Genomic DNA, 27,337 nt, shown 5'->3' on the forward strand with positions numbered 1-27,337 from the left:
TACAACATTACAAATAAGGCACTGAAATACTTGGGAGTATAACTGGTTTCTATAACATTACTTGGTTTTGCAGTCTTCTTACTGTCTCCAAATGTTTACTTTGTTAGTCAGATATGATTTTAAAGGTAGGTCATCTTTCTAAGTTTAAGACATAGGGATTAACAGAACTAAAAATTTGATCAAAACAGATAAATACTCTGGAGAGTTCCTTAATGGAAGCTATTAAGCCCTTGATACTTATTTAAGTTTTCTGAAGTGTTCGTGAGTGTTACCTGGGAATGGATAGTTGAGGTGAGCAGTTTAAGTTTATATTAATAAAATCTGAACAAAAACTATGGCATAAGGCAGGACATTCTGCTATTTGCAATATGCTAAATAAACACCTCTTGAAATAAGCACAAAGTAAGAATTTTTATCCTATGATAAGCTTCAATATTAACCTTTTTTGTTCTAATCCCCCACAAAACCTGAAATGCAAGTGGAAAAGTTGCTGCTAATGTTCAGAGTCCACTTGTTTTCTAAAATGACTCATTGGGTTTTAAGCTGTATCTTCATACAAAAAGCTAAAAATAAATTCAAAACAGAAAGTTTACACAAAGACAAACATGAAAACCAAGCCAAAGTATTTTTTAAATACAAACACACAGTTCAAGTAAAAAAGAAAGCTGAAGACAAATTGATATAAAAATCAGTATTTATGTAAAAAAATAATGCACTGCATATTGTAAAATCGGTCAATAACAGCATTCACCTTCACACAGATTCTAGATCTTCAGACTTCAAAAGTTTACATCGCAAGGAAAAGGGACTGTAACTACCTGCAAGGCAGACTGCTTCCTAGCTTCCATCTCTGAAATTTACACCCTGAGCCAGCAGGGAAATTAGGAGCAGAATGTAAACTCTGCTTACAGTGGAGTGTGATTTTGTACTGCTAAAGCATTCGTCCAGCTCACATGGATCAGGGAGTCAGAGCCAGCCCACCTTTGACAGAGTAACAGCCACAAAAATTAAGCTTCTGAAATGGAATTGGAATGAAGGTGCAAGTCAGCGAGTGGATCCTCCATGTTCACACAGGAACTCTTATGGTATCCAAAAATTCACTTTTATGAAGACTTCATCTCAGACAGGTTACCCAAGTTCAAATATAGTTTACAAACACATTTCATACCATGCAAGTTTAAATAATATTTCACTGTAACACTAAAACTCTGGTTTTCCTCTGAAAAAAAAAAAAGTTTGTATTACATAAAGAGAACTTTTTTTTTCTGCTAAGATAACTAAAGAAAACCTAATCCTTACCTGTTGTAAATCACTATCACTCTATTGACAGTAACGTATTCATGTAGTTGAGGATCTGCCCCAAAACTATTTTAAAGCCATGTTATTAAAAAAAATAAGGTAACGGGATATATTCTCTAAGAAACCCATCCAATATACAGTCTGATGAAGCATCAGAACTCTGATTACAGCTCTTCTCTTTTAGGTACTAAATACTCTATAATAATCATCAGGTAATAATTCTTAGTAAGGAAATACAACAGCAACAGCTTTCCACTGTTTTGGTGGCATTTTTTTCTTCTTCCAAAACACCCTATAAAGTTGCCAAATCATGTAATATTTAAAGTATTGAAAGACTAATAACTTCAAACTGAAGTTTTGCTAAAAAAAACCCTCAACTCTGCTCTCTTTTGGCCATGATGGCTCAACAATGTTGAAACAAATGCTGTATATTAAAGTCTCTATCTACTGACAGAGAAAACTAGTATCACATACTAGTTATTCATTTCTCAGAAAGTCATATTTATAGTGTGCAGTTTACATCTAAGATAAGCAAAACGAGATTGTCAAAACAGTACTTCAACATGTAAGAGATGAACATATAAAGGCACATACAGATTGTCAATGATTACATCACATTTCTTTGAAAACGGAGTATTTTCTGCACTTGTAAACAACTTTGTTTACATAAAGGCTCACACCTTTAAAGTGAGGTTAGTGCTGCTGACTCAGTTATTGCTACATTCACAGTTTAACACTATTTTAGACAATATATGAGGTACACTCCCACATACAGTCAACTTCATTTCTTTCTTGGTCATTTTTTCATTAGATAACTGAATTATGCAGACTAAAACTACTGACCATAGAAGCCAGTAACACTCAAATCATCAGATCCAAGACAAACATTAGCAATGATTAAACTTCAAAAGAGCAAAAAGTCACCTTTGCAGAAAAAGTTCCTGTTCTTCATTACATGAATATTTTCTTCATTTTTATGTACGCTAGTAAACTTTTATCTGGGCACGTTAAGAGCCAATTCAAGCCATATTAGAATTTTTGCACCTTATGACCAGTATGTTAATTCAGTCTCTTGATTTAACAGTTTGGAGTAAAAATCACCTTCCCTTTGATCTTCTGGTGTAAAAGTCTCTTATGCTTTTTGTTAGCTGCTTTATGAACACTTTGTATACTTTTCCACAGTATGTATGCATGGTTTTCCGTAATTCCAGTTCTAGGGGTTGCAGCAGGGAATGAATCAGATCATCTCCAAATGAATACTGTAAAGAGGTTAAGAAAAAGAAAGACAATGTCAATACAGAAGAGTGTCATTAAGAGTTATTAAAACATCTATAAAAATGCCTTTGAACATCGTATTTACTTTTTATAGGTTTATTAAATGTTTTTAAGAATGCAGGCAGCTTCTGAATGCAATATTTGAAAAACACCTCAATTACAGAAATAGTTTCCAATGCTTCCAATAAGCCTAACAAGCAAGATTTAATTTAAAAAAAAAAAAAAAAAGCAAGCAAATAAATATATCCAGACAGGCAAGGAGGAAATTTAAAATTACATTATTAAATTAAAAATTTACAGATCTAAAATGATTTCTGGTTATTTGTTGAATGACACGTAACTTCTAAGGAATACAATTCTTACCAAAGTATAATGAAGCAACAGTATAAAAACTGGTACTACTGAAGTTTCATTAAACTGAATGATGGTCAAACATACTATGTTTAACACGGACATGAAATAAAGAAGTCATTAATTCAACAGTGCAATATTTTTTATAAACAAATGACAAGCAAAACCAGCATTTCAAAGTAACAATTTTGTTCATCTTATTACCAATGAATCAGCAATGTTTTACATACTTTCTGTAACATATTCATAAACCTAATGGGATAATAAATAAAAAGAATTAATTTTTTCTTCTGGTTTTGACAATGCTCAAAGGAAACAAAGAAATCGTATTTTTATGGAAACACATTCACTTTCCCTGCAATGTATTCTCAGATCCCCCAAAGTACTTTTCTTCATCTTTATATCCATATGACAACATGTAATAAAGCACCATTAAAATATACTATTGATTTTTTAAGGTTATACACACACAATAGCCTGCTATATTAAAATGTGCATCAGTGCTAAATTTTACAGCTCTTCAGTGAGTATACTGATGTCGTGATAAATAGTTTATTAGATGACTTATTTGCAGAATGAAAAGTCACTGTGCTCAGTATTTAAAGGAACAGCAACATATTAATACACTGAATCTCTAGAAAAGACCAAAACACAGTGTAAAAAAAAAAAAAAATACTTTTACAATCCAAATTGAGCTAGAATTAAATGTTCAACATTTTAAAGTAAATACACAAACTTTGAGAAGAAAAAGGGAATTTTTTTCCTACATTTTAAAATCAACAGGAAAATGAAGCTTTTGGTAATATCCTAATGCTTATACAAACAGTTTACTAGATATATTTATTAAAGGAATGGGAATTAAGTCTTTTAAATAAACGCTGACAACTACAGTCAATTTTAGAATCCTAACCTAGACAGTCTACATTATGTTTCAAGAGATGCTGATCACAAAAGGAATACAGTTGGAATTCTACCTAAGCAGTAAATGAAAAATTGGTGAAACACAACTTAAAAGACAATTACTTTGTTGCAATCAAGTACCAACAAAAACTACAAAATACCTGCAACATTGCCAATAAAAAAATACATTTACAAAAATCTTTGCACAAGTATAGTGCTGAAAACACTTACATTTTTTATTGCTTCATAAATGGCCCTAAAAGTTGGTTGTTTATCATCATGGTAAACACCTCTGTTTCCATGAAGAATAAATATACCTTCTTCTTCAGCTTCCTTACAGTTGCTTCCATAGATGCAGTGGTCAGGTCGGTAATTCCATTGGCAAGGAAACACATAAAGACTTTCTGTGGTAAAGTACAAAAATCATTTCAGTAAAAAGACTAATCTCTTTTTTTCTTAAGGCTGCTTCATAAAGTTCTGTACAGTAGTTTTGAAACCTAAAAGCTAATTATATTCTAGCAAGCTCCAGCTCTGTCTCTCAAAGCAAACAGTTTCAGGAAACATAAGAAAAGTGCCTTGAATACATTCACCAAAAAGTCTGTTAAAAAGAGTAGTTTCCCGGATTTTTGACCATCACAGAAAGGATCAAATTGGTAATGTTACACTTGGAATCGATGTAGATTTACCTGGATTGTGAAAAAACATAATGTTCAATAGATCCTGATCGCCCCACGTTATGTTCAACTTGTACTTCTTCAGCAGTGGCATAAGGATTTCTCCCCACTGTAACCGGACTGGTGTCATATCATTCTATTAAAACAAAACAAAGCAAAACAACATCCATTCAGGACAATTATACCTATAAAGAAGAAAATGCCCTACAGAATCGCAGTAATTTGCTTTTCAAAGTTACAAATTCAAATGTATAGAAGACTTCTTCCTTTTAAACACATGAGCACATCTAAGGAAAACAGTTATGGATATTTAAAATATGCTTTATTTCTCAATTATTATCTTATAAGGAAAATTATATGCATCGCCTATTTAACTGCCACATTAAATTCTTCAAGATTTCCCTCAAACATCTTAAACCGAGACTTCTAAGAAATAGCAAGTTTTTCTTTATACAGCAGTAGGATCTAAAAAAAACTGCATTGAAGTGATGCATGCAAGTAGATGGGAATTATGTAAATATCCACACTTCATGCAATTATTGTCTATCATGGAGTGGTAATATGAAGTGGTTTTAAAGTTAACTTCAAGAACTCAAAACACATCAATATAAAATTAATTATTAAATAGTCCCAAACACATACAGCTAAAAATACTAGCTACAAAGCAGTGTACAAAAATATGGAAATCCTTCAAAGGTTTTCAAAATAATTTTCATTTATTTAGTTGAACTAATTTTTTTTAGTTACTGAACTTTAACTTCCACAGCAAAGGCGGCACAACTTCTCACCAGCAAAGGCTAGTTATACAAGATTATACTTGTATAATCAGACTCTAAACCAAGAGCTGTTACTTAATTCCAAAATTCTTGATTTAGCAAAATCACTTCCAAGGAAAAGGAGGAGTTCTTCTAAGGTTTTGGCTGAGGAGATGCTACTTGGAATGAACTGGCCTCCACATTACCAAAGGGGTTACCATCTGCGTGTAACAGGTTACATATTCTAAAGCTAATTTCTTATCTTTACAGAATGTTTATGTTCAACTAGGCCAGAAAAGGAACAAGGCTGCTCACTCTATACCTTCTACTTCAGTTGGGAGAGTTAGCATGCAATAACAGTAAGTTCCAAAGAGAGGAAATTCCTGAACAAGTACGGGATTGTACCCTCAAATCTTTTTAACCAAGCTGGCAAAACCAAAAAAAAAATACTCCACTATGGTTTGGGACCTGTATACAGAAACACCATGTTAAGAAACTTTCAATCTTTTTTTGACTGCATTATTATTTTTCCCTAATCAAAATTCTCTTAAAAGTACTTCCCCCCCCCCCCAGTACAATCACACAGCACTGCTTTTGTACTTGTGTTTCAAGTACATAAGAAAAAACTTCCCATCTGTGAAGCAATGACCACTGCTGCTGCACACAGTGCTTAGTAAGTACTTTCATTATAAACTTACTTCTCTACAAAAGCTATGACTTCAAAGGAAATCAAAAGATACTTAAGGTGATAATCCTCTGGTTACAATGTAAAAGATCAAAATTTGGAAACCTTACAGTTAAAATAACTTACTAAATGTTTTAGCACCACCTCCTGGTCATATTACTACACACATTTTTCAAGTTCCTTTACAGTATACATTAACTGTTTTCTGGGACCTCTACAGTGAAGAAAAAATACCAGATTGTAATTTCAAGCAGAGTGTATCAAGGCACAGGATCTCTCAGAACTAAGAAAAATTAAAACAATCAAGCACACTTAAAATCCAGGAATTCCAAGTCTTACAATGAATGACATCTAAAAAACACAAGTTAGATACCATTTTAAACACAGTATTTTCAGAATATTATTCCATTTACAAGAAAATTATTTTGAAAAATACTGTCCCACATCAATTCGAAACAGGATTAGAATTATAAGATGGAAAAGCACAGAAAAATGCAACAAAGGCAACACTTACCTTGAAATACTTTTTTCTGATACGTGTCATATTCATTAACATGACTCCGGAATTTATTCCAGTTACTCCATAATAGGGATGTCTAGCAAAGCGATTATACCACCCAATACGAGGCTCTTCATGTTCCGGTGCCATTGCAGCAATTTGTGTGGAGTTGAACTTCCCCAGAAAAGACCAAATATCATCAACAGGTCTCAAAAACAGGATGTCAGTATCAACATACAGTAATGAATCCACATTTTTGAGGATTAACTGCAGGGGAAGAATTTAAAACCAAACTATTAAGTTTTATTGAGCTTCTCTTCATAAAACAGAAGTTGCTGCCATTACACAATAAAGTTTAATATATTTTTGCCACATGCAAGTAAACTCACTTCAGACTGACAGTTTGCAGTCAATAAATTTGTCATCATTCCCTCTTTTCTCATTTTGGAGAGCTTTTGTAGAGTGAAACAGAGGTTTTATATAGAATAGTAATGCAAAGAGACTTGATCTACACTCTATATCCTGGGGCTTCCCTCAAGAATAAAGTTGCAGGCCAGGCGAACATCACCATAACAGAGGAGTTACTATCTTCCTCCTCGTCCCTTCCTTTCCTACGCGTCTTATCAAACAACGGAGAGGTATAAGGGAGCCCCAGAAGAGAAAGTATCTGGGAGACAGCTGCCACTGCTACAATTCACCTAGCCTGAAATATGATTTCTGAAGTGTCTCAGATGAGTAAAAAAAATGCTGCACAAAACGCTCTGGCAACAATAGCCCATTTCTTGTTTCAATTTCTCTAACACTTCTCAGACCCATGCATGCACGAAACTTTCCAACTGAATGAGGAGATGCGGTGTGATAAATCCTTCTTGCCTCCGAGAGGATGATATGACCTACACCACTCACTGAGGATACTGTGCCCTAAACACAAAGTGAGAAAAGGACTTTTTCTCATTTTCCATAGTGTATTAGTGCCACTATAAGAAGGCTAAATTCCGAAGGGTTTTTAGGATGCCATAAAAGTAACTTTTAGGAGTAATAGTAGTTCTTAATTTGAAACTAAGCAGAAATTAGATTAATCAGGACTTGATGCTTCATAAACAGACTTCTGTATTGTCCTATTACAGAATAACTTACTGGCAAGAACAGCCTTTGTGAAGCACACGGTTTAAACAATTTCTTCCATTCTGCTGCACTCTCAGTTGGAAATGTTATTGGATATAATGTGTAATTAACTTTTCCTTCATAGGGGAAGTCATCAAGCTATGTGAAAAGAAGAGATCACAAAAATTACTACATTGCATTATAAAAAAGAAATCGATCCTCCATTCATATTGATAATAGAACTTAATTGCAACACTTCTCTTCCACAACCGAAATGCTTCCTGAACTACAAGAATCTGTCAACTACTCAAAATACTTGAACAAAAAGTGGCACCTGCAGGCCACTATGAAGAAAACACATCTTATCAGGTCATACAGAAAATTAAGAGCAAGTAAAATAAACTAGTATTTACAAAAAGTAAATACATAAAACTTTCTCCCTACTTAACTTGTTCCCACAGGAGAAATACCAGTGAAGTCTTCCTGAATTTAAAATAACCTTACCCAGTTTTTGCCAAAGTTACCGTTCACATTATATTAGTGTATACGAGAATGTAAAACATACTAATGTCATATTTAGTACAACGTTTTGAGCACAAAAATAATAAAACCCTCCACAGCTACACATTAGTCAGCTTGTAATACTGCTATTCCAGTCATAATGGTATATTCATTAACTGGAATTTACTAAAGTTAGACATAACCATATCTACCATTGTTTAGACAACATAAGGCTGAGTCATATTGTAAGCACAGGGGCAAAAAAGGACAGATCTCTGTTTTCTCTTGTAAAACCAACTTTAAGCTCACACAAGACAACTGGTTTGTGTTCAGAACATCAGGTTTGTACTCACCAGATGCAAGGTGACAAATCAGGATGTTTTGGTCTGTCTCAACAAAAGCTTTGATATTGGCAACTAGCATTCTTTCACAAGAAAAAAAAAAAAAAACAAAACAACAGAAATCCCCATCCAACATTACAACAGGCTTGCATATTACCTTTTTTTAAGACCCCTGCATATCTGCCACTATATCCAAAAACTACTAACCAAGCAGAGAAATTTGTAGTACAATTTGAGTAATATATCTGAATTGAGTAAGTAAATTATTTGGGTACTTACTATGTCTTTGAAACTCTCATGCAATTGGTCCTCAGCGAAAATATGAAACTGGAGAGGTTTGATGCTGAAAATAATGGCTGATCTCAACATAGTAACAGTCTCCTCCAGTCTTTCACCACAGGCAACCACTGCTAGATGCATTTTCTCAGAAGGATGTGTTTTCATGTAATCATATCTGACACAAAAATATTTTTTCATTTGACATTATTTCTACCACAGGCTTAAAGAAAAGGTCTACTATTTACTGCAGCATGTAGTTTAACAAAATATCCTTTATCATATTTAAACCAGCAAAGGATAACTCAAATAGAACATACAATCTACAGCATTACATCTCATAAGTAGGCTTACGTTTAACCTTAACTATGCTCATATCCACTCTCACCATCCCAGCCTATGAGGGAAAAAAAAGGTATGGAAGAGCTATACAGAAACTAAACAAACACCTATTTTCTTAGTAATCTTACTACCCATTACAAATGAGGAATTACATCAAAAATAGCTATTTTGAAAGATCGCATGAAGTTAGATTGAAATGTGAAAGGCTGACCACATTAAGTCTATGCCCGAGTTCATTTTTTCCTCTTTCCCTGGACTCAGTACAGAGAGAGGTACGTATGATAAATACAGTAAACTCAACAACAAAAGTGAGATAACCCATACTTTTAAGGCCTGTTAAGAACATTTTTGAGTGATCTAGGCATTTTATCTATTTTCTGCTCCAGTAAGTCCTTTTGTCAAACCCATGCTTCAGTGCTTCTTCTAAGCTCTGGAAAAATGCAAACAGTTTTCTCCTCTCCTACCATCCTGCAGGAGTACAGCTTGGGTTGAAAGGGGGGTAAACTAACCGCTCAGATAGCCTTGTGGGATGTCCCGGTGCTCCCAGCAGTTCTGGAAAATCCCTCAAGTACACTGACCACATGCACTGCTCATGTCCTTACCAGGGGCTAAACCACTGTAAGGTGTGGTGACTGGGAAGTCCCTTCTTTCTGAAGACAGCTGTCCAACAGATATTGTGAGAAATGCCTGGCATGTATTATACCAGGTACATTTAAAAGTTAGTTCATTATTTTAATACAACAGTCTGAAGTTATCGTTGGGTAAATACCATTAGCTTAGTAGCAAACACAGTGGGCATACTAAACCTAACACCTGGATATCCTGTATTTAATTAGTCAGAAAAGCTTTCAAAAGTTTTAAACCTAAATCAATCAACTCAAAGACAATCTTCAAAACAATATTCTGCACTTGAGCTATCCACACGGATTATAGGAGCAGGAGCTAGACAGAACTAGCAAGTATCTGAAGTTTTAAATTACATTAATTCCAAGTTAAGCAGACAAAAAAACCCTCTGAAGTTAGAAAAGACTTTCCCAAACTAGTAACAACAGATAAACGCTTGGCAAACATACCACCCATTCTTAGAAACTTGCCAATGAGAAAAACACTTCAAAACAGAAATTAACAGATGTGATTCTTAGCACATAATCTCCACCCAATTCATGAACTAAAACATTTAGATGCATACAAGTTTTCCTTTAAATTGACAAAAGATACTATGTAAATATCCCTCTTTTTCTTTAAGGCACAGAAGAGCAACATACATCCAGTTCCATGAGGAAAACATAAGCAAAGATATCACTGTAAAACTGCTGAAGTTTGACAGCATAAATAATGGCTACATTCAAAAACATTCTGAGTTTTGGAAGACTTCAATGCCCTGGAACTAGAAACACCCTCCAGCATCCAGGCATTTAAGATAAATAACATTTTAATTAGAACATGCAGTCTTAAGTCAAGGTTTGGGGTATTAAAAATCACATGGATTAAAGACCTCATAGGTAGGATTCCAAAATAGGACACCTAAATGAAGATGCTGACATACAAGATTGTGTCCAAAGTCTCATTAAAGCCAATGTGAGCAGGATATGGAGCGCAGACAGCAATTCATCTTATTTCAAAGGAAATACCTAAGGCTTGTTTCTATTTTTTAACACAGGTATTGTACCATTTATTAAGCTCTAGAATATCCCACCTGACCTCCAGGTGCCAATCCAAAAGGACTGGGTGTCTCAAAGATCATGTTTTATCTACTAGTCTTAAGAACATGCCTAGGATACCCAAGTGCTTACTAAAAAACACCAGCCATTACTTCTCAGCAATGTAATGGCTAGTCACCTGGATCATTCTCTATGCTCTTTCAACTGTAATGACCGCTTAAGACCTACTTGACGTAGACACCTATATGCAGGCATCTATATTCAGATGATTTAATCCAGACTAAAACCTTTTGTAGGTCTTGCAGCAAAACCTGAAAAATTAGTTCAGGTTAACAGGAAAAAGGTAGTATAAAATAAAATCTTCAAATGTAACCGAAACACGTCCATTCAGACCTTTATATATAAAGCTAATTTAAACATTACACCATGTAGTAAGTAGCTAATATAAAAAACACAAAGCACACTGAATGTGATGAGGGTAGCTGAAACTCACAAGTAACTACACTGCTGCAGTCTGAACAAGCTGCAAGCAGCAGATTAGCCTCATCACCAATCCACTGAAAAGGGAATTACAATAATTAAGCCCTGAAGTCATGAGAGCCTGCAGTGATACTGCAAGGTCATGTGATAAATAAGGGCACAAACTACACAAACTGCATAGCTGAAAGCCAAGTTCCGGAACCACATGTAACACATGGCTTTCCATGAATAAGGTATGGTGAAAATTATGCCAAAGCAACTCTAAAACACATTGGGATTCAAAGACTGTATTTTATTATTTCTAGATCTACTGACATCTGTGAATAAAAGAACATTTCAAGCCACACAACAAAAAAGACTGATCATATCACAATGCTTTTACAGTCACTTTGTTCACACAATCTCTGTTCTTTCAGTTTCTGACTATACGAGTTCAATTTTTAAAATCTGCTTAAAAACAATTTTTTGAAAAGGTGAAAAAATATTTAGAAGAAGCCAACAAGTGAATTTCAGCTTGCACAATATGGGGAACAGCTGGCCTCAGATCTCCCAAGTCCACAACACAAAGCTTTACCTCTGAAGCAGATGGAGCTAGAAGCTATTGGAAAAAACAGCAACCCCCCCCCCCCCATTCCCTCTGGGGAACCCTCCACTAAAAGGAAGGGATGAGGCATATTAGGTCTTAGAGACATATTAAGGCAGGAGAAGTTGTAAGACTCCAGAACTGTGGTTCTTACTCCAGACTGCATGAAGAGACATTCTTTAGTGATTATAAGTTGCATTTGACTTCCCTGCATACAGACTATGGCAATCGCAGCCTTTTTTTAATAATCAGGCCTCAGTGCCGCTCCTTCTCCCTGCATATACATCTCTCTCCACTCTCAGAGGGAAACCACTGCCCCATCTTCACCCAGGGATGCTAACTACTTACCTCTTGTGCTAATTCTCCACTGTGAGCATCTTTCATCACTTTTTCCTTCTCCTGCCACCAGAAGCAGCATAAATTGTAAATTGTTCAGCAGAGCTTATCAACTTGAGCTCTGCAGTCTCACGTTCAGTATTAACATGCTTCACCTACACAGTTATCTATGCCATGGCTTGTCTCACTCCCTTCTTCAACATTCATCTACATGACTTTTATCTCTCTCCTAACTGTTTTTAAAATTATCTGCCCTCAACTGCTCCTTTCTCTACTTCTCCTTCCTGAATTTTTCCAGCCTCTGTAACTCTTTTCCCCACCTTCCCTCCACTGCAGTTAGTCATGCAACTATCTCACCAGAAGACAGGGAAAGGAAAACCTTGCTCATTTAGACAGCCCTGGGTGTGGTATGACCTGACAACGCAAGATTTTTCAGCAATACAGACTTTTTTTTAACTTGTTCCATAGCTGAGTTGACCATGAGCAAAATAAAATGTATTTTACAAGAACTGTAACTTGTCTGAACCTGAGCAAGTTTGGTATCAGTGTCCCAGCTCTGGTATCAGAGCAAAATACTCTTATTGAACCTAAACCCCAAGTTCTGAAAGTGTTAGACACTTTCAAAAGTGAGGAGATACTTTCAAAAAAATGTTCCAAGACAATGTGGAAAACACAAATGCAGATTTTTATATGCACATTTCCAATTACTAGTAGCCTGATGTTCTGGTATGGGAGAACTTACTAGAGAAGCCAGAAAAAAGCAACGACAGAGTGAAATACGGACTGTATTTGGTAAGGTTTTAGGATAGACTAGCAAGGAAAACTTGGCAGCCCTCATTTCTAAAGAAAAAAAAACAATCTTCAATAATGTGGGAGTCCTAGATCCTGCAGGGGAAAAAAATCCCAAAAAACTTCTGGTAATTAAAACTAAAGAACAAAGAATGCACCTGTAATACAATAGAAGATACTCAGCAGGAAGCCATGACAGGATTTGAGAGTTTAGGAATAAATATGAGAATTTAAGTTGTCTGAGGATACTAATTATACATGAGCGGTAGGGACAGTAAAAATAAATGAGAGCACCACACATACACCCATGAGTTTAGAAAACACATTTAAAACAATCCACTTTGAGAGCAAAAACATACACTTTAACACATGCTGCTCATCAGCAGCACACAGCCAGGTACAATCCTCGCCCTGAAGTATTTCTGTGTTGAAGCCCAGACCTTCATTCTGTACTGACCGATTCTGCTGTGGGGTTAATAACCTCTGACAGAGGAACATGGCTGGATATGCTCAATGAATCTGCTACAACAAGATATTCCAGAGCCTGTCTTTCAAGACATTGCCTTATGTTTAAAGATGTATACCATGACACACTGCATATTAAATTACCATTTCTATGTCAATTAAAATTATGAAGTAATAATCTGGTGAGTAAGCTACAGAGGTATGCTTTGACAGGTCGCACTCTTCTAGAACCTTCACTGCATCCCAGCTGAACTTCTTGGAAAAAAGCTAAACCCCAAAGGGTATTGTCACTAAAATACTCATCAGCTCCACGAAAATCTTAGCTCTGCCCTGCAAACTTGGCACAAGGTACTGCAGGTGGGGGTCTCCTGCATATGTTTAAGGTAGGCTTCTTCTATCCTTACGTAAGCACATATAGAGCACAGGTGAGAGGGTATCAAATCCCCAGGAACACGCAGACAGGCATAATGAATCCTGTACACAACTCCATTTAATTTGTGATCATTAAGCCTGCCTCAATCCTAGCCTGCTTTACTGAGGTCACAGGACAACAGCTTCCTCTGCTGCATGCACACACTGCCACCTTCCAAGCTCCAAACCTTTCAGAGCAGCAGTGTTACAGCATCTAGTGTGACCCGGGTATCATTCAAAGAATTGTCAGTATGACCAAGGGCAACTTTATTTTTTCTCCTTTTTTTAAGCCACATTCAAGTATAGTGGCATTGATATTACAGAAAGCCATGACGGAACCAGTGTGAGTCTTAATTCTGTGTTACAAACTTTGTGCACTAGAGCTCCTTTTTCCCCACCTGTTGATGCTCTGCTAAGAACATGCCTAGAGATCAACAGGAAGCTCCCTGCCCAAGTTCACCAGCTATCAAGCTGTCCCCTCCTATCCCCTTAATATGGCTGGGGAAGCCAAGGAAGGGCAGATTAGCATCCAGGTACCGAGAGCCCAGAGCAGTAGGAATAACTGAAGCAATAAATTGACCTCAGCTGTCCTTTCAAATTTTACTCTGGGTGATTGAGGAGTTACCATTTTTAATACAATAGCATGAGTTATGAACAATGTAAAAATACTTGCCATTTTCTGAGAAAACTGCCATCATCCTAACTTGCACCACTAGTTTTTATGTACAACCACCATCATATTACATAATGCTAATACCAAGGATTTAAGAATTATTTTGTAGGTTACAAAAAACATTTTTAAAATTATTCTACATCAAAACAAGCTTTTCTACACTTGTTCTGATAGAGCTACATCATCGCTTTTCTTTGATCTTTTCTCCTTATGGTCTTACTGTAAGGCAAATGAGACATGCCACATTCAGCTTCCTAAATAAGGTTACTTAATAAAGTCTCCGAGTCCTTCCACACCATCATTAAACTAATTTTCTTTGATATTACAACCAAATGGACTAGGCTGCCAGGCTCAGCTGTGTTAAACTTACTTACGCATAAAAAGAACAAACAGAAGCTACTGCAAATATGTTTTCTTAACTATAAAAAGCTAATTGCCTACCTTATCAGTGCAAATATTTTACCCATTGTCCTGGTTTCAGCTGGGGTAGAGTTGATTTTCTTCGTAGCTGGCACAGTGCTGTTTCGGATTTGGTGTGAGAACAATGTTGGTAACACACTGACTTTTTGGATGTTGCTGGGTGATGTTTATACCAAGTCAAGGACTTTTCAGTTTCTCAGGCCCTGCCAGCCAGAGGGGGGGGGAGCACAAGAAATTGGGAGGGGACACAGCCAGGGCAGCTGACCTGAACTATCCAAAGGGATATTCCATGCCATGGGACAGCATGCTCGGTATATAAACCAGGGGAGCTGGCCAGGGCTGCCGATCGCTGCTCAGGGACTGGCTGGGCATCGGTCAGCTGGTGGTGAACAGCTGTGTGGGGCATCACTTCTTTTCTTTTCTCCCTTCCCTTTGGATTTCATTCCTCTCCCCTTCTCTCTCCTTTCCATTACAACTGTTAATAATATTGTTTTGGTTTTATCGTCTTTCAGTTATTAAATTGTTCTTATCTCAACTCTCAAGCTTCACATTCCTTTCCAATTCTCCTCCCCAACCCTCTGGGTGAGAGGGGGACAGCTGCATGGTATTTAGTTACCAGATCAGGTTAAACACAACACCCATACAAGTTTTTCGACAATTAGCATGGAAAACGTAAATTATATTTGTTAGAATATGCAGGGAAAATATTTTTATGTAATTAACGTGCATTATTTCAAACCTGGCACCATGATGTACCTCAAAAAAACAAATGGTAGATCTGTAAATACAATACAGATGGCTTGCTTACTACATCCTTCTTTCTTTTAATGTTTTGTGCTTGATCTAAATCAATCATCATTAAGAAGCCTCATCCAGCAGCCTTTAGTCACCAGAAAAGCAAAAGCAAATATGCAGTGAGAAGGCAACAAAGCCCACACTGATTAAAATGCAACTGTTAAATCATTCCCACTCTTACTAAAAATAGGATCAAGATAACTATAGAAATTATCTGGATTTTAAAGTGATGAAATTCTAGTTTTTCCTCAGCTTAACTTTCTACCACTGCAATGAATTAAAAATAAGTCACAATCAGAGCATATTTTGTAAAAGTATGGTAATGATACCAGTGCATATGATGTCCAAATGTCATCTATACAATTACAAATTCAATCAGCAGATTAGGTTTGCAGTTACAATATATTAGTCATTTAAAAATGGACTATAAAGTCCAAAGCACCAACGTTCAATGAGCTAGCTTGTTTAGAGAAGTTCTGTCTTTCAGGATTGTCACAATTCACCTCAATATATCCACACCACCTGGACCTCAATATACTCAAAAATAGTGAAACTTATTTTTTTAATAGGCAACGCAAGCTAAAAACGCACTTAGAAGCAACATCCAACAACTGAAATCCAGCAGGTCAGATAGTCAAGAGTAATGACCCCTAAGAATTTCTTCTTAATCAGTAGGAAATAAGTGACCATACCAGCTAGATGACACTGAGCACCTTGAAAGGTGTACTAGAAAAGATACATGTCATCACGATCACGCCAAACCTGAGTCTCATGTTATCTTTATCAGCAGTTTTAAATTTTTTTATAAAATGTATACCACTGTATATAAGAGTGATCTCAGGCTTCCTCTACTACTGTGAAAGCTAAAAGGTGTACTGTACCAAGACCACAACACAAGACATTCTGTCTCAATAATGTTGATAATCAGAATGGTGATTAAAAATGTGAGGGCAGAATAGCTCCAAAATCCTTCCCACATACAGCATAGGCAACAGATTTTACACTGATTAACTTACAGACAAGATCCTTATTACCCGTTATTAGAATCAGCAACTGCTCAGAGCTCATCAATTTCAAACTATGTTGAATTATCTATAGCATGAGTCATACTGAAGTCTATATATACCTCTCTCCCAAAAATCCAGATTTTAAAGTTCTTTCTCTCATGGATAAACAAATCCCTGTGGTTCTGATATCCAGGAGAAGGGAAAAAAAGAAAAAAAAACAAGTGGAATTTCAAGTTAGAAACAGCGAGAAAACAAGGTAAGTTTTTTCAAAGAAAAGACTTAAATATCCAAAAGCTGAAGGACTACCTTCCAAGGTTTGAAAAACTTCACTGGTAGAGGGAAAGGAGACCTTCTAACATTGAGATAGATTTTATGAAACTACTATTGGCAAAGTAATTCTAGTTATATGATCTGCTCTTCTGAACAAACTCATCTGGTAGCTTACTAAAACATAATAGAACATCAGAAACTCCATTCATAAACTGATTTATGATCTGGATAAATAGCGTTCTCTTTTTATGGATTAAACCAGGCCAAATATAAGATTCAAGATAAATGTTGGTGTAGCTCAATGACCAGACTCTGCCATTTCTATTAAAAGTAAACTCACTGGAATTCCCATTATTTTGTTGACACTGTCTATAGGCAGTGGATGTAGCTAACCTAAGATTTCAATCGGATCTGTAACTCTTAGGCTTTTCTCATAACCTTCTCCCTATCCAAGTCTCTTTGGAGTCCAGTTTTATTCTGTACCTCACTACAACAACTGCACTAAACAAGAACACAAAGGCTCAGTCAACCCAGGATCAAGTTATTTGGAATAGGACACTACGGTAGAACTCACTCCTTTTTATTTCAAGATACCCAACTTAGAACCACAATGTTGCCCTCTTTACAGAAAAAGCTTTTGAGAGACTTTATCTTTATGAAGACTCTTGAAGTGGCCCTACACATACAATCTTAAAAAATAAGGATACTAGACTTCATTTGCTGTGGTTAATAAACTTGCATGGAATTAAGTTCATTCCTTTTCCTCCAAATACCTGACTGCAGACTTGAGAACAACTACTATCATGTTTGAAGGTCTAAACCCTTCGGCTTCTCAGTGCACCTAGTACAATGCACTTTTTTGAGAATTAAACAAAATTATAACTCTTATCTAAAGCTGAAACCGAACTGCAACTATCTTCTGTGTTATTCCAACACATACAAAGAAATGAGGCTCAGGCAGCAGATTGATGCTGAGCCATTGTAATCGCTTGCTACTAACCAAAGAAGGAGCACTTTGTCCTCCTCTCTGCCCCCTCACTTACACACTCACTGCACATCTCTGAAACCAACTGAACTGAACAGAGCAAGAAAATAAATAAAGTTTGAAGGAGGCAAGGGGGTCTCCTCTGAAGCAGAGCATCTCACTGAGGAATTCAACACGCACCAGAGTCAGCACAACATACAGGCATTAATTTATTAGTAATATATTGACAAAATAATCAAATTCAATCTGAAGTTATTAATCTGAACACCACATCCCCCTTACACATTTGAACAGCATTTTTCTTTCAGCTTCAGATTTTCTAAACATGAAATTTTGCAGATATTAAGGGTTCACCATGACAACTGCTCCACCATGAAAGAAACTGCACTTGCCCAGTACTGTCATAATCAATACATACTTCAACAGACTTGTCTTCACAGCCACATTCTTAACAGAACAACACAAGCTGCAGATTAAGGTACCCACAAAGGAACTTCATGGGGTTTCTCTACTGCCAGTTCCAGGGTCCTGCTCACCTTAAGCCTGGCAGAAAATCTAGAAGGGAAGTTTTCTGTTATTTTAGTGCACCACATTGTATTGTGGAAAGCTCACAGACAGCACAATGGTCAATGGGGTCAGAAGACAGTGAGACCCCCTCCTCTCTCAGCACTACACAACTGTTAGACTGGCTCAGATGCCCACGGATGACTGAAGCTTACAATCACATCCTGTCCCTCCACTAAGCACGGGCTAAGCCCCTACACCCTCCACCACAACAGCACTGACAGTTCACTTACTCCCCTGTGCTAAACTTCATAAAGCTAAACTCCCAAAAGTTAACTTTTAAGGAAAAAAAGTGAATTGAGTCCATTCAGACAGCTAAACCTACCAAAAGGAAAGTCAGATGAATCCCTGTGGATTGACACACTGGCTACCAAGGGCAGCAAGAAAGACAGCAGTCACAAACTACAGGTGCAGTTCACTAACAGACAAAAAAAAAAATATCAATCTAAGCCATCCCTTTAAGTAACTTATTGGCAACTAATGAGCTTAAAAAGCACTAACAGCACACAAGCAGTGAGGAACAGGGGACAGATCTAAAGTCTTTCCCACAATCATAATTTTCAAAAATACATTAAGTCTTGTGAAGCGAAACTTTTTACTTTGCTTCCTTAGAAATATTCAACTTTCAGTCTGAGACAGACATAACCATATCAAAGGATTATCAGTAAAATTCTAAACATAAAAAAATTGACATACAACTTTAGTTATATACTGAACAGAACTACGCAGGTTAGAGAACATATCTCAAGTAGCTTAAGACTTCTTCTTCCTTTTCTTTTCAAGCTATTCCATAATGTGACAGCCTAAAGCATCTGTACAACCACATCAAAACATTTAAACTTATTGTTAAAGATGCAAATTTAAGGACAGTCTATGCTTTAACATACTGTATCTTAAAGCATATTCTAAAATGCTCATTTCAGTGCTTTTGGATGAAGTACCCTCCTCAAATTCTATAAAACATGTCACTTGAATAAAAAACTAACTTCAAACTTAACTACTAAGCATATTTGCCAGTTTCTGTTGTAAATTACACCATGGGTATTACTGTTGAGCAAGTTTTATTTATCAAAAATAATTAATCAGTAACTTTTCAGACTACATTCAGATAGACTTTTTACCAATGTTAGCAAGTCTCTTATTTAATAAAGCAACATAACTGAAAAAAAAAAAAAATCTACTCTTTGTAGTAACACTTCAGTCTACATTTTCAAAGACATAACAGAACAGGAGAAAGTCTAGGCAAAGGAGACCATAATATAAGCAGGTGAAATGCATGTGAAGCAATCAAAATATTTTTGCCTTGTCACCTTGCTAAATAGCCAAAAATACTTAGCAGCTACGCCTGTCTGCAATCAAATAATAAAGTACTATTTAATAACAGATCCATTTAATAACAGATCCTACCTAAAAGCAGCTTCCCAAAAGCAGTTCATTCCACAAACATCAGAGGGCAGCATCCAATAGGAATTCCAGAAAGATACAGACAAATTCTTACACCTAACAGGACAAGACAAAAATAACCTATATAAATGTTACTGATTTTATGGCAAATTTAAATGGATTATTTTCTAGCTCAAATATACCTTGACTAGTTAATTACCTGGCAGAAGACTGGCTAGTAAGGGAACTTGCATAATACAGAAGACAAAGTATCAGTGCCAACCAGAAGGATTCTTTTAAGGATGAACAGTCCCCATCCTTTAGCCTTTCCTCTCCATGTATTTTCAGAGTGAGAAAGAGAGGGCCTGGGATTTCTGAGGGTCATTCTGTGTTCTTGGCTTAGTATAAATCCATAGGTAATAGATTGAATGGCAACACTTACTGCTGAAAAGAACTCCTTCACCTTGCAATAACTTTGTCTACTTCAAGCAGGCAGAGCAAGTAGAACATTTCTTTTTCAAAGTTACATTGTCTATTTAAACACAACCCCTATTAATCTATGACTATTTGGCGCAAAGCTGATTTTTAACAAAAAACAGGACTCTGCAGCACCAACTAATTCCATTTTTTCATAACAAAAGGTTAATGCAATAGAGAAATAATCACCACATCTGGCAAGTTTTCCTTCCCCGTACTGACATTATGACTCCATAATGACAGGACTAATGATTTATTGACTTGTGCTACACTAACAACTAAAAAACCAGGTTTTTCTAGTCCACCACTACATTTTATGCAACAGTAATATAGGAAGTATTTTAAAAGAGCAACAGAAGTATATTTTAAAAGATCGTGGTGAGGAAATCGACATCAAGATTTAAAATCTTAAATGAGCAAGTATACTACTTGCTTTGCAATATTTCACTCTTGAGTGACCTCCTCTGCTCCTTCCTTCTTCCTGCTCTGGTGACACAATGACTATAGTGTTTATCCTCCTTTGAAAGTTGATATCTGTGAAAGACGTGCAAGAAGAAAACACACAAGCTTGATGATGGAAAGGTATTTAAGGACTAAAACTCAGAACTCTAGTTCTTGGCTTTGCAAGTTTGAAAAGAATCAGCATGATCTTAGTAGGGTTATCTGTAAAGGCCAATGTTTTACAAATACCAGATTTAATAGATTAACGTAGCATCAAAAATGGCAAGCTGTATAATTTCTTCTTTTTCCAACACTTGAGAAAAACGACCTGATAAACACAGTGTTTCACAAGGCTTCATTAAGTGTTGGGGGATAGAGCAGTTCTTTGGTAGAGATCACAGAAAATCCTCATATCCTGTAGATATGTGTTTGCAAGAAATAAGTCAAGTATTTCTATGTCATGACTCATGAATAGTCTCCACAAATCCAAATACAAAAAAAGGATAATGTAGACTGTGACTGGGTTATCTGCACTCCTCTGGGGAAAGTAAATGGCATAAAACCACAAGTTCTCTCTGCCAGATTCTTTCTTACATTAACCTCTTGTGGCTTTTGAAGTTTCTTAAAAACTTGAAGGCACATTAAGATCTTGCACTTATCCAAAGAACAATCTTTAGAATCTCCACTGTATCCCTTTTTCAAGTAACTATTTCTCAATACTTTTAGGATAAATTATATAGACTCTCTCAAGAACAGTTTTCTGGTTTGGAAGATTATTATCTTATTATTACACGGGACTCCTCTTCCAGCTGTCAAGAGCTGTGTTTTCTTAGCTGCCTTGAGCTACTATCCTATCTAGCCTGCCAAGGCAAGAGGCAAGCTTGAGTTAATGCCTAAATCATTTCTCTGACACATTAGGCCTTTCCAATATCCCATTCAGCACGATGACAAAACTGCCAGCCTTGGATTAGATTCATAAATTTCACATTTGAAACAAAAATGTTACTAGAACCCATATGTATGTAATTTACCTAATGTTAGGCTGACTTCTTTCCTGCCAACAGAAGTCTCTCTCAACTGACCATACACTACCATATTCCACAATGCTTTCACATACAAAGGATTGAGACTAGATTCATTGAACAGCATTTTGTTCTTGTTATTCACAAAAAGATCATTCAAAATGCCACTTATGATGATTTTTTTTTTTTTTTTACTTGAAAAAAAACTTGAGGAAAGCTTAGACAGTAAGTAAGTGCCACAAGTGCTTTACAAAGCTAGGGAGATTCATTGTATCTGTTCATCAAACAGGCACAGTCATTACCTGAGCAACATTACTAGTCAGACAGGAATAGTCACCTTCAGCATTAAGGAGGGATATTTTGCTTACTATTGCACACCTATTACAGGCTTTGCGATTAAAGGCCAGTCCCCACAAACAGAAAGCAGAATATAGTGTCAGGTGAAGGAAACCCCAGGCACACAGAGCACCCTGGCCCATCCCCAATGCAGGAGTGCAGGCAGCCCACCGGCCAGGCAGAAGATCCACCACGTAAGACAACTGGCAAAGCTCTCCAGACCACCTTACAGACTGCCTACAGGGGTGTGGGGCTCACTGTGGGATCAAGGTGGACTGGGGAGGAATGACAATGCAAAAACAGAAGATAAGAAGGTCCAGACACAGGTAAATAGGTTGCCAGTCCGTATGATTAGCCATGTTGTGTGCCTGATCACCAGCCTCTTTACTAAACTCAATTTCTGTTTTCCATGGCGGGGCAGAGGGGCATTCCATGTGCATATGGCATGTGTGAAGGTCAAAGTGCCAGCAAATGAAAAGATGGCCACAGATCATAGAGCCCACAGTGCCAGGAACTGGAAAAACGTGTGTGCACATAGCATGTGGGTGTGCATGTCGGCACACATAATCACCAGCAAGTATCAAGCCAGACTAGCCCGCAAGTGCAGCAAGAGCTTGGGACCCAGGTATCAGACAGGCCATAAGGCTATGCCAGACTGCAGAGATCAGAGGGTTTGAGCTACTGAAAGAACCTCTCTCAGCCTAGCCACAAGAGACACTGTCTGAGCACTGGGTAACGTTAAGCCCGTAGGTCTGGACCAGCTATCCGAAGGACCCATTTACATGACGCAATCTCACGGCCAGCTGCCACAAGACTAAGGCATAGTGTATTCATCTGTGCACGTGTATGCACATCCAAGAGGGTCTGAGTAGCAGCAACTGAACTGGGGCTGCAAGCCTTGTGGGTGCGCAGGCCCAGGCCAGCAACAAGGGAGACCAGAGGATCAGGAGCCAGTTCCTGGAAGTTCCTGGCTGCTGTACTGAAATGTACAAAAATGCTAAACTATAGCATAATGGAAAAATGTTTCATTTTAATATGGTTAAATTCATTGACCCCACCGAATTCATGGAACTGGTGACAGACTGATTCTTGCTCTACTTCTCAAACATGCCATTAGGATAGCACTTATTTTTGGACCTGAATAGAAAGATGAACATTATCTGCCTAATTGAAGTAGCAATATTGATAAAATTAACTGAAGATTCACTTCTTAAAAGCACAGTCTGCTAATTAACTGATCTGAAAGCATGTGGAGAAAGCCTGACTTGAACAGATACTCCACTGCCAGCAGATTATAGCACTATTAAATGACACACATGTAGCAAATATGAATTTATTAACTATGATTTTTTTCATTTTTTTCACAGTTGCCGCCTTCATCCATAAATCATACTAGCAAAGCAAAAAAGGCTGACTACACATACTGGCTGCTTTTGATTGACTTTGTACCTTCTGGAAGTAGACACTTCAATATTTTCTTTTTTTCAAGTTCAGATCTATTGTTCATTTAGCTATTACATATGACAGTACAGACTATTCATCACTACTTTTCTCACTCGAATGAATAAGCAGGAGGACAATTTACCTTCAACATTAATCTTTCTTCACAGTTCAAACATGACCTTAGGATCTAGCTAATAAATTCTTAAAATGTTTTTCAGCTATTTATGTCAAGTTTCAAGATACAAGCCTATAGTTTCCAGTCATCTTAGTCCTCGGGCTACTGTAGCCTTTGAAACAAACAACTCCTTACTGAAGCGATTACCCAACAAGCTCCCTTGAATTACTATGTTTATTAGAGGATCTTGCCTCAACCTGTAATTCTAGTTTCAATATGGTACTTCCTTTTTAATTACAGATTTTCTACTTAAAAGCATCACCACTGTTGCAAAATTCTTCCAGGTGTGGTATTCTGAAGCTTTATTCAAAGCTTGTAGTTTTCATGTTTGCATGCTTATGAAAACTCCCAAATACATCATCTTACCCCTCCCTCCCCCATCCCAGAGCTCTTTCTGCCCTCATAGCATATAATAAAATAGATTATTCAAGGCAAATAAACCCCTTTTTGGATAAAGAGGAAACCACTGTTGAGTGCATAAATGTCTTCAGATGGCAGCTACATTTGCTTTGTAAACTGTATTTTAAAGCTACCAGTGAAGACAGCTGAAGCAACCCATTACTGAGACTTACTATTAACGCATCCAAAATCTTAAAACTTCAAGAAGGATTATAAGGTTATCTGTACACAATTTACTTTATAAGGTTATGAACTCTTTAGGATATTACACAATCACAGGATAGTCAGAAGTGGGCATAAAACACCCATGTGGCTATCACGCTCAGTCACCGCTAAAGAAACAGCTTAAGTATAAAAACTGAAGGACGCCATCATATTCACCAAGATGTGTCTATCAATTACGTAAGTGAACATAACACGATTTAAAACTTGAGAGTAATTGAAACCCGCATCTAAAGGGAGATTCAGTGGGGCTTTTCTTAACTGCCATAGGACAGAATTTTTCCTTAAAACAAAAGCCTTTTAGGGACTGTTCTTTGCACAAACAGCATATAAAACTTAAATAATTTACAGCAGGATGATGTTCATTCTGAGCCTTCAGTATGACAGCAGTTTGTAGGTAAAGAATTCCCACACAGATCTCAACAGACACTGATTTTGCAAAGAGATATGCCCCCATGAAACTGTATGTACAGGAACTACTTGTGGGACTTAAGACCTTTGGGAAATAACTTTCTCAATTTGTAAAGCTTTTCCAGATTGCAACACTGGGCAGATTTATATCTCATTTCACCTCACTGCAGCATGCAAGAAGCTTCTTGCACCTTGTTGGGGTTCTCACTACACTTTATTACAAATACTAAAGTAGTGCAGCTCTTAAAATAAACTTGCTTCTTCCTTTGCTAACCAGGACCATGATGCACCTGACAGCAATTTCAATGTTCACTAACACAAAATATTTAATTATCTTTTACCCAACACAAGTTTTCTTCATATAAATTGCATGTTTTCTTTAGTAAAACAAATATCACATTTATTTTATTCCTCACATTTCTATTTAAAACTTTTTTTATTAAACCAATGAAATCTTGCATAAAGCTGCTGAAGTTAACTGGTTTATTCCAGTTACCATGTTCTTTAGACCTAGTAGATTTCAACTTCTCACAATGAGTTTTTAATCATGAACTAGAAAGTGAAGAACAAGCACTCTCACATTTTTTCAAGTCATAGTCTGTATTAATCTGAAATAAAGCAAAAGCACAGGGGGGAAAAAACATTCTCTTGCAGTAGTTGCAGCAGTCAAAACCTGGGTTTCACGTTTCAGCTGACTCCACCCCCAGCAAGTCAGAATGCTGTTTCATGGTATTTTACGATGGTTAAATCAGAGCTGCTGTCATCCCACCATCCACTGTGACTCCTTTGCACCGGCACCAACACTTTCATAATTATATGATGAGCCAGTGCAGACCGCTGAGCTGGCCAAAAAATCGGTAGTTTTTGGGCAGGTCCGCAGGCCAGATCAACTCACTTGTGCGACAGAGGAGCACCAGCAGCATAAGGAGTGGGGGGTGTCTGAGCATCGGGAAGGAGGGAAAGTCACCAAACCATCAAACCCACATTGCTTTAAACTGCTGTGGAATCTAAGCAGAGTTAGAGGTAAACTGGCCCCGCAAGGCCTGGTCCTAATTTCTCCTCCATCTTCAGTATCAGATTTCTCATCACTCCTCCCAGCATTAGCATTCTGGTGGCCACATGTGAACAGGATCACAAAACTATAAGGGACAACCAGTACTTTTTCATTCCACAATCTCGCTCACCACTTGGCCGCATACAAATTCCTGCTGACAGGAGGCAGGCGGCAGAAACAGGCCGCCAGGCAGCGCCCCGGCTGCGCGGACGGCCACCCCCCGGGAGAAGACCGGCCTTGCTAAAGCCTCCGGGCACAAGCATTTCTGCTGCTGCAGAGTTCAGTTCGACAATCACAAAGTTTCAGAACCCAGTCACGGCCTGCAACTTCCTCAGCTCGGCAAAAGGGAAGGCCCGCCGCTCGCTCCCGCCGCCCTGTCCCAGCAGGGAGGCGGCCCGGCTCCAGCACCGGGCGAAGGCGCAGGCCGGCTCCCGCCGCAGCACGCCAGCCCCCCCCGCGTCGCCCTGGTGTCGCCGTGCCTCGCCGCGGGCCTGCAGCGCCACTTCCCTCAGCCCTCTCCCTTTGCTGACAGCTTCTCCAGTCCCCGGTACGCGGCCCTCGGGATGCCCGAGCTGCCCGGGAGGGAGCACACAGCGACACCGCCGTCCCGCTCCCACCCAGGCCGCGGCCCCGGCAGCCGCCCCCGCCTCGCCGAGCGGCCGGGGGCGCCCGCGGGCCCCGCTGGGGGGCGAGGGCGGGCGCCGGGCCCCGCTCCGCCCGCGGGAGGGTGGCCAGCGCGCTCCCGCGCCTCCCCGGCCCTCCCCGCAGGAATGCGGGGGGAACCGCCGCCCGTGCCCCCGCCTCCTCCGTCCGGCCCCGGCGCCCCGTACCTGCCGGCCCCCGACTCGCCTCGGCCCGCGCTCCCCGCCGCCGCCCGACCGGCGCCCGCCTGCCGCCGAGCGCCGGGGTCTCGGGCCTGCTGCTCCCGGCCGCCGCCAGGCTCCTGCTCCAGGGAGAGGGCCAGCTGGCTGAAGCCGTAGAGCAGCGAGCAGACGCCGCAGCCCAGGCACAGCAGCGCCACCCGCGCGAACCGCCGCATCCTCCCGCGCCGGCCCCGGCAGCAGCGCCAGGCGGCGGCCGGGGCCCAACCTGCAGCGCGAGCCTAACGGACGCGGCGGCGGCGGCGCCAGCCCCGGCATGTGAGGGGCGGGGCCGAGCGGGCGGGGGCGGGGCCGAGCGGGCGGGGGCGGGCGAGCCCTGAGGCGCCCGGAGGGAGACGGGTGCTGCCGGCGGGGCGGCACCGTGCGGCGGGTACAGGGCGCCGTTTAACTGCCCCCACACGTGGAAATACGCAGAACGTTCCCTTCTGTGGCTGCAAATAGCCCGGGGTCCCTGCCGTTAGCCTGGCCTCGCCGCCCTCCGAGAGCCCTCCGGGAAATGCATCCCTGGAATGAAGCCGAGGGAAGGAACGTCCCAGGCAGAGGCAGGAACCAGACCTGACCGACTGCAAGTCCGCAGGCCCCGCGCACCGGCTCCTGTCTCCACCTTGTCTTCCTTGAGGGCCAAGCGGGGGCTAAAGTTCCGTGGACGTGA

At 38.9% G+C, this 27,337-nt stretch overlaps 1 protein-coding gene across 2 annotated transcripts; it reads right to left on the bottom strand.

Moving 5' to 3' along the window:
• Positions 1 to 676: 676 nt before the first annotated feature.
• Positions 677 to 26,980, bottom strand: GXYLT1 (glucoside xylosyltransferase 1). 2 transcript variants are annotated; one of them, XM_080392128.1, is made up of 8 exons: positions 26,635 to 26,980; positions 19,849 to 19,941; positions 8,664 to 8,838; positions 7,576 to 7,701; positions 6,454 to 6,705; positions 4,512 to 4,635; positions 4,057 to 4,229; positions 677 to 2,558 (listed from the first exon to the last, which is right to left on the bottom strand). In XM_080392128.1, the coding sequence occupies exons 1-8, from the start codon at positions 26,841 to 26,843 to the stop codon at positions 2,397 to 2,399; spliced, it is 1,314 nt and encodes a 437-aa protein (XP_080248254.1). In that variant the 5' UTR covers positions 26,844 to 26,980; the 3' UTR covers positions 677 to 2,396. The 2 variants fall into 2 exon arrangements, with proteins under 2 accessions (XP_080248254.1, XP_080248255.1); XM_080392129.1 differs by lacking the exon at positions 19,849 to 19,941 and having other exon boundaries at positions 26,635 to 26,974.
• Between the last annotated feature and the right edge of the window lie 357 nt (positions 26,981 to 27,337).

This window comes from Falco punctatus (assembly GCF_963210335.1).
Source record: "Falco punctatus genome assembly, chromosome: 6".
Lineage (NCBI taxonomy): Eukaryota > Metazoa > Chordata > Aves > Falconiformes > Falconidae > Falco > Falco punctatus.